General features: G+C 46.7%; 1 protein-coding gene across 1 annotated transcript in view; it reads left to right on the forward strand.

Annotated features, from left to right (window-relative positions):
- The window catches only part of LOC109300508 (protein eva-1 homolog C-like), a 53,098-nt gene extending 49,570 nt beyond the window's left edge, over positions 1-3,528 (forward strand). The window contains exons 7-8 of the mRNA XM_019521169.1: positions 448-537; positions 1,528-3,528. Coding sequence (XP_019376714.1) covers positions 448-537; positions 1,528-1,916 — 479 coding nt within the window. The 3' untranslated portion in view covers positions 1,917-3,528. The remainder of the gene's footprint in view (positions 1-447; positions 538-1,527) is intronic.
- Positions 3,529-8,057: the final 4,529 nt, after the last annotated feature.

Below are 8,057 nucleotides of genomic sequence, written 5' to 3' on the forward strand. Positions count from 1 at the left end.
GGGGCTGCATTACTGCTGAGTGCCCCAGAGGAACAGAGTTGCAGCAGAAGGTAAGTGGGTGTGGGTAGAGAGTGGAGCTACAGGCATGGAGGAGGCAGACATGAAAGGGGGATCAGGGGCTAGAGGAGACAGGGTGTGGGAGAAGTGGGCAGATGTGCAGCAAGGAGACCAGAAAGCAAGAGGGTAGTGTGTAAGAAGATGTAGAGGCACGAGTGGAGAGTGGGGCACAGAGGGAAGGGGAAGCAATGAGAAGAGGTTAGCTAGGATGTAGTGACTGGCAAGGAACATGAGAGATGTGCAGAATGGGAGGGGGGAGGAGCAGAGCCCCCAAGGGAGAGCAGACAGATGATGATTCAGGTTTACAGAGCTGAGGACAGTTGCCAAGCAACTTGCTCCTGTTGTTCCTGAATCCCAGTTTGTAAGCCTGTGTCCCTTTGTTCACTGCAGGTGGCTGGTACAAAGGGCCGCGGCTGTCCAGGCTCCGTGAAGATATGATGATTTTTACTAGCTCACTGGCAACTTTTGCTCACCTCTGGGGTATGTGACTTCTCTGGGTATGAGCCACTCCCTGAGGAGAGGGAAGGGACAGAGGCAGGTCTATGATTCAGTGATTCTTGCTTGTAACAGCGCTGGCAGAAGCAGGCACAAAAGGGAGCATTGTAGACCATGATGCTATATTGTTGTAGGTTGGTGCACACTTTCCTGGAAGTTGTGTGCAAGGTACAGCTGCAAGGGTAGAGCAGTGTCATGGAGATTCAAGGATTGAATGAACCTGGGACTGAAGCACCCTCTGCCCCATGGACAAGGAGACTGTACCCCATACATGAAAAATAAATCTGATGACTGCTACATTCCTCACCCACTACAGGGTGAAAGAAGGACACTATCCAGGGTGACCAGCAGGCAGCATTTGCGACTGTATGGCCCTTCTTCCTCTTTCTCTTAGACTTTTGAGTCTTTTGAGTCAATTTTCCTAAAGACATGACAATACCTCATAGAGCTCACAGCTAAGACTCAATGGCTTGATGAAAGCTCTCCCACAAGACTGAGAGCACTTGGCAAAGTAACCCTCAATAATGGAAAGTTACTCGTACAAACGATTTGACATAATTCCTGGAACTAGAAATGAGGCCATTGCACTACCAGCCCCCAGCCCTCCCAGGAGTCATACCAGACTTGGACTGTGTCGGTTGCAGGAATGGAAAACTTGTCCCAATGGACCAGATCAGTGATCTGTATCCTGTCACCTACAGAAACAAAAACACATGCTTCTAAGGAATGTGTAAAGCCCTATCATGCTCCTAGTTGTGTGACAGTATATCATGGAGGCTGGGAGAGATTCCTTCTTGAACACAGCTAGGTCCAATACTGGGAAGCATGGGGTTTTTATATTCCTCCTTCCCTTTGCTCTCATATTTGCCCATTAGAGATATGACACTATTAGTCCCTTGCAAGGTAGAGTGATGCCTGTTGCTCTTTAGGCATAATTCATATGTTGAGGTGAAGTGTTTGTCCTTTTTTCCCCAGGTGTCCCTGAGAAGGTGGGGCTTTATTTTCTTTGTGGAGTCTCTGGAGGCTTGGTGATCCTGCTTTGCATCTTCAGTCCTAAAATGGCCTTCATACAGGACATGAAGGAGCTCTTCAAAGATTCGGAGATGGGAAGTAGCTCTGAGCTGACCAGGACCAAGTTACGGGATAACCAAGATGAGGACAACCACAATGATGACAGCTCCTCAGACTCTTCCTTCCACCGCCTAACCCGCAACTACCATGCCTCAGAGAACATCTTCAGCCCAGAGCTGACTGCAGCCTTGGAGGATGCAGCTGAGCTCAGGGGCCATGAGGGCGAAGAGATCTGGATGCCCAAAGAATCTAGCCCCTATGCTATTCACAAAATCAAATCTGCCACCAAATGAAAGCAAGGAGCAGCACCGTGACTGTGAACACCATGTCATAATCAGCAAACAGCTTGTCCACTCTGCAGTTACAAATAATGGGTGAGAGTGGGAGGGCAAAGAGCCGTGTTTGATGCCAAGGCATCTCATCTGTGGACACCCAATCTCATTGCAGGTTTAGGTCATATGTGCAATATATTCGTTGCTTTCAATCTAGTCTCTGATAAAGTTTTGTTACGATCCAAACACACACTAGAACAGGTCAAATCTAGCAGAAACAGCTATCCAGGAACCATTTCCCAGGAAAGAGAATTCTGGAAATCTCACTAATAAGAGATAGAGGATTCTTAGCCATGACTGATGGACTCGACTAGCCCACCAGGCGCCACAGATACAAAGATTCTGTAGCTTCTGTTACATACAGTATCTGGGAAAATCATGACATTGATTGATTTGGCAAAAGTTTCATTTTAGAAGAAAACTTGAAGGGGGAAGAGTTTCAGAATGTTTAAAATGCTGTTTCAAACCAATTTTCCATTTAAATGTTTGAAAAAAATGTTCTGCTCTCTAACACAAAAATCAACCATGAAACAAAACAACCAGAAAAGAACTGTAGTTTTAAGCTTTTTCAGGTTTTGGCTCAGTTCAAATGAAAAAGGATTTCAAAATCATGAAATTTTACAGGAAATGGAAGTTCTTTCATCTGTGCAGCTGTGTTCAAGATCCTTTACAAAGCACCAGGGGGCACTGCAGGCCAGGATTTATCTGGAGAGTCTAACTTTAATCCTAATTCTGACTAGGAGATAGTCTGCTTGCTAAACAAATGCAGAAGTGGAAATCTTCCATTGTTCTAACTGGGCTTTATTTATGATGTGGTGATGTAATATTTGTCAGCTGACCAATCTTGAGAGGAAATAACAACAATACCAATCAAAGGAGTAAAATCGGTGCATTACATGGCATTTTGTCTGCTTTCCTGAAAATATCTGTCTGCTTTTACCAAATTAACCTTGCAGTTCATGCTGAATTCTCTGCTTATTCATGGTGGAATTTCTATCAGCTGCTAACCCCTCAAATACTGCTAAAAGGCCTATTTTGGTCTTGTGATTAGGTAGAGCTGTGTGGGACCCAGGACTGTGATGCACTGGAAGCAACTGGTGTGCAAAGTTTACCTTGTTCTGATGGCAGCTCTTGTTCTCCATACCCTGTTTTCACAAAGCCCAAGTATCACTTTAGAAGAGAAACCAAAAAAGCACCAGTCCTGTGCTCTGTATTTGTACATTACCTTATCAAACAACAGTGTTAAATGATATTAGGCTAAAGTCAAGCAGAAGATAGGACAGTGTGGCATCTTAGAAACTAACAGGTTCAGAGAAGTGCCTTTCATAGGCACCATCCTACTTTGTCAGATGGTAAGTTGTTGCCTCTGAAAGCTCATGTCTCTATGAACCTGTTAGTCTCTGAGGTGCCACTTCTGCCTTATTGAACAGCTTGACTTCTCACAGCTGGAGTTATATAGACAAATGATGGCTTCTGCTTACAGTCAGGATTTCTTTGCATCTCAGTGGGTGATGCTACACAAGATGCTTTACTCAAGATTACAGTACTCCAGATTACTGTGCAGTAAGCATCACCTTCTACATATAAAGACACTTACTGTGCAGTAATTTGCTGCAGTCAAGAGTAAATTTGCTACCTGTAAATACAAGCATCAAATTTACTTTCAGTTACGTACTGCACAGTGCGGCACATGTAGACGGCCAACTGGAAACAAATGTGCTCCTGGTCAGCTGGGCAGCAGCAGGCAGGAGATTGCTTCTTGCCTCCAGGAGCTGCCTGCTGCCACAGAGAACTCTGCCACCAGAGCCTGGGTGCCTCCCTGCCCTGGCAGCAAGGAGCTCCCAGCCCCTGCTCCCCAACTGTGATTGGGGAGCAGAGGCTGGGAGATTCTTATCTCCTAACCCAGAGGTGTCCAACCTTTTTGAAAGTGGGGCAGGATCATGAACTTTTTATCACCCAGTGGGCCAGTAAGCCATATTCAAAGACCTCACAGGAAGTGGTATCACATCAGGAAGTGATGTCACGATTATATAAAAACAATATAAAAGCAACAATGAAATAATACCAAACACTTTATTAAATAAACACTTTCGCTTCTACTCACTTCTCAGTGAATGAAAGAAGCATAATGCAAGTTGACAGATCAAATGTGGAAAAGATATCAGCCAGAGTGGAAACTAATCAAAGCAACAAAATATGGGCATTTTTTAGAATAATCTTCAAGAAGATTTACTTTTATTGAATTAATAACTTGTTAGTAACACACCTTTAACAAGTAGTGACAAGTTGAACCCCCAATCCCGCACAAAGAGAAACAGAAGCAAACACAATCCAAACACTGGACAGTATTTTTACAAAGATTTTTACCGGCTCCAAATTTATGTTGGAGCCCAGGTCATTCATGCTCTATTCTTGAGCATACTGTTCAGTCTTAAACGAGCATACAGCATAGCTGCAGGGGGCTCAGCCACAGCTTTTTCTCCCTGGTGCAGCCTGGCCAGCCCATCCCGTCCCCTATCAAGCAGTGGCTTCCCCACGTGCTGCTACACTTTCCCCCTACCTGCGCCAGCTGGTCTTAAAAGCCAGAAGGCTCCACGGCCGCTTCTGCTGGCCAGTGTCGACCCAGCCAGGTGTCCCCAGCAGCACGTGGGAAGCCAGCTTCAGCCACATGCTGCCCCGGATCGGATGGGCCCAGCTGGGTCGGCACCGGCCAGGAAAAGCAGCATGCAGCTGAAGCTGGCTTCCCATGTGCAGCTGGGGACGGGAGGAGCCTGGCCGGGTCTGCACCGGCCAGCAAAAGTGGCGGCAGAGTCGTGTGCCGCTCGGGATGGGACAGGGCGGGACGAGCCTGGCGGGAGCGGCAGGGGCTCAGCTGCATTTCCCCCCTGCCTGCACCGGTCAGTCCTGAGGGGCACATGGCTCCGCCGCCGCTTCTGCTGGCTGGTGCTGACCTGGCCAGCTTCCTCCCATCCCCAGCAGCACGTGGGAATCCGGCTTCAGCTGCATGCTGCTCCGGATGGGACAGACCCGCCCGGGTCGGCACCAGCCAGCAGAGGTGGCGGCGGAGCCATGTGCTGCTCGGGACTGACCGATCCAGGTGGAGGAAAAGTGCAGCTGAGCCCCTGCTGCTCCGGCCGGGCTCGTCCTGTCCCGAGCGGCACACGGCTACTTCTCTTCCCACATGCACCACGTCGGCAACGTCAAGTTGACGCTGTGTGTGTGGGAACCTTGTCCCTTCCCCAGCCCTTCAGCAGCAATTAGGAAGCTGCTGAGGGGCTGGGGGAGGGACAAGGGGTGGGAACTAAAGTAAACAGTATTTATTTTCGTTTCCTGTCGCAGCACCTCGGGCCTCAGAAAATGCCTTGGCGGGCCGCATGTCGCTCACAGGCCGTATGTTGGACAAGCTTGTCCTAATCTGAGTTCTGTGGTCACAGGGCCCTGGCTGGGAGACAAGAATCTCCCAGCCCAGGGCCCCATGACCACAGAGCTCAGGCTGGGAGATTGTCCCCACCTGGGCCCTAGTGGTGGAGCCCACCTCATCAGCAAGCAGCTCCTGGGGGCAAGGAGCGATGTCCCAGCCCTGACCAGGAAACAGCTGTCTCCTGGCCTCATGCTCCCTGCCAACCCCTGGGCTAGCACCCAGGGGAAGCCTAGAGCTCCATCTGACAGGCAGCTGCAGGGGCCCAGTGCAGGGCCATAGGGAGCAGGAGCAGTCTGCTGCTAGGAGCAGTAAATCTGCTCCTGCATCCCTGCATGTGTAGATGCATGCCTGGGACAGTTTACTCTAGAGTACTTTAGAGCAGTAGTTCTCAAACTTTTTTTTTGCAGACCACTTGAAAATTGTTGAGGGTCTTGGTGGACCACTTAAACTTTTTTTTGTTCTACAAATCAAAGCACACAACTCATATTTTAATATCAGTAGTCTTACCTAACAAGTACAGATTCTTGTTTGTTCCACACCCTTTCTGTGGACCACCTGAATGGAGCTCGCGGACCAGTGGTGGTCCATGGACCACAGTTTGAGAACCTCTGCTCTACAGTAAACTAATCGCACATTATTTGCAGGTATAGATGTACCCAGTGAAAGCTTTTTGAGAATCCTTCACCACTTTTCAGCTTTAACTGCTCTGTAGGTCTTTTATTATTTCTTTATTGCTTTTCTTCCTTTGCAAGAGGGATTTGGTTACTAGGTAACAGGCTAAATTGCCATGGTCATTTTCAGAAAACAAAAACATGAATCATGGAAAAATATGGCATTACACTAGACAGCTGTCAATCACACAGGTAGGTACGAAGACATTAGATGCTGATGTTCCTGTTAAGGAATACACAAAAGTGTCAAATGGTCACGCTTTCAACAGCAACGTTCTGTACCAATATGACCTGGGAGAGCAGCCCTCATGCCTTTTACCATGTAGAGAGCTGGGAGTGCCAATATGTTAAGTGTCTTTTTCATGTGAAGCAGCCCTTGTTTCTAGAGAATCTTCGGTATCTAAATAAAATATATGACACTGATTTGCCTCTGTTGGCTACAAAGTATTTAAAGAAACAGTGAAAATAAACATCTAGCTCCAAGTAGCAGGACTTGGTGCCAGGCACAGGGCTCTAGGTAAGCAGACCCAGCAGGCACTGAATGTTCCTCCCAGAAGTCTTTTCTCTGCCTGCCAATGAGGCTGTTTGGCAAGAGGAGAGGGGTAAAGCTCCCACTACCATTGTCTGTAAATAGGCAAATAGCTTCAGTCATATCCTAATGCATTTGATGCTAACACATGTCCAACCTGCGCACCTCCTCAGTTTTAGATGTGCCTATGTTGGTTCCTGCATTACAAGTGTTTATAAGACAACAGCCATCTATTTGGTTATAGGTTGTTGCTTCTAAGGAGCAAACATAAGGCACCATAGCTGCTTAGATTTATACCCAAGGACAAAAGGACCTAAGAACACCTTGCCAGAGTTATCAAGATCATAGGAACATAGGAAAGTTGGGCTAGAAGGGACCTCACAAGTTCATCTAGTCCAGCCCCCTGCTCAAAGCAAGATCATCCCTGACTGTTTAGTGTCTGTCAAGTGTCAGTCTAACCTGCTTTTGAAAGTTTCCAAGCATGGAATAAGATTGAAAATAAGCTTGAAAAAAGTTTCGAAGAGCAAAAATAAAATTAGACAGCAAAACACAAAACTTCCTTCCCCTCAGGCCTTGATGCCAACTGTTAACAATGCTCCGATACAGCTTACATTCAGCTAGGGAGTCTCATCTATAAACACTGTAAGGCACCATTGTGTCTCTGTACCCCACCCTTGATGGCAGCACACATGTGGAGATAAACCTTGCAGAATGTCCTGAAGCTCAATGGCCTGGGACTGTTCAGCACCAAGAGAAAGCCAATTCTAGGCTCCTCCTGAACAAAACTCCCCAGCCAGTCCCTTCTGTTTGGAATCAAAGGGAATCCAGCTCAAGGTTTCAAATGGGGCAGGGCTGCATCTCTTTCTGTAGTGCCCCCTTAGTATCTTCTCCAATTCAAACTCTTTCCAGGCTGGTAAATCAGAGCCAGGCTTCAGTTGTTAATTTTTACTGTTGTTGGCACCATCAGAGCAAACTATTGGTGAGGAAATGTTAGAAATACTAGATCATTTCCCAGCATCTTCAGGTTGGTGATCCATTGTTCAAAGTTCATCACCTGAACCCCTGGCATTTATAATAAAAAGAGATAGTAAAAATGTAGCAGCAATAACAATGATAAACTCCTCTAATTGATTTGTTGTGTTTGCTTAAGAAGTTGACAGAGAACACAACTCGGAAGGATTCTGCAGTGTCATTACTTTTACTCTAAGTACATTTGACCTCATAGTAGTTTCCAAGCTGTGGCTTACAGAATACATACATGTACCTTGTGAGAGTACTCGCAGATGCCTTGTGAGAGCTGCTGGCTTTGTCCTCATTCCTGGCTTGGTTTTTCCTTCTTTTTTTGTCCTCATTCCTGCTATTAGCTTTAAACAGGCTACATTTACATGCTACATTTTAGATCGGATTTTTCTTTTTAACTGTCTCAGATGTTTTGCATTGATTTTATTTAATTTCTCAGACCAGCCTAGAAGCTGAGAAAA

The sequence above is a fragment of the Gavialis gangeticus genome, unplaced genomic scaffold (genome assembly GCF_001723915.1).
Source record: "Gavialis gangeticus isolate Ggan-Ray unplaced genomic scaffold, GavGan_comp1, whole genome shotgun sequence".
NCBI classification, from domain to species: domain Eukaryota; kingdom Metazoa; phylum Chordata; order Crocodylia; family Gavialidae; genus Gavialis; species Gavialis gangeticus.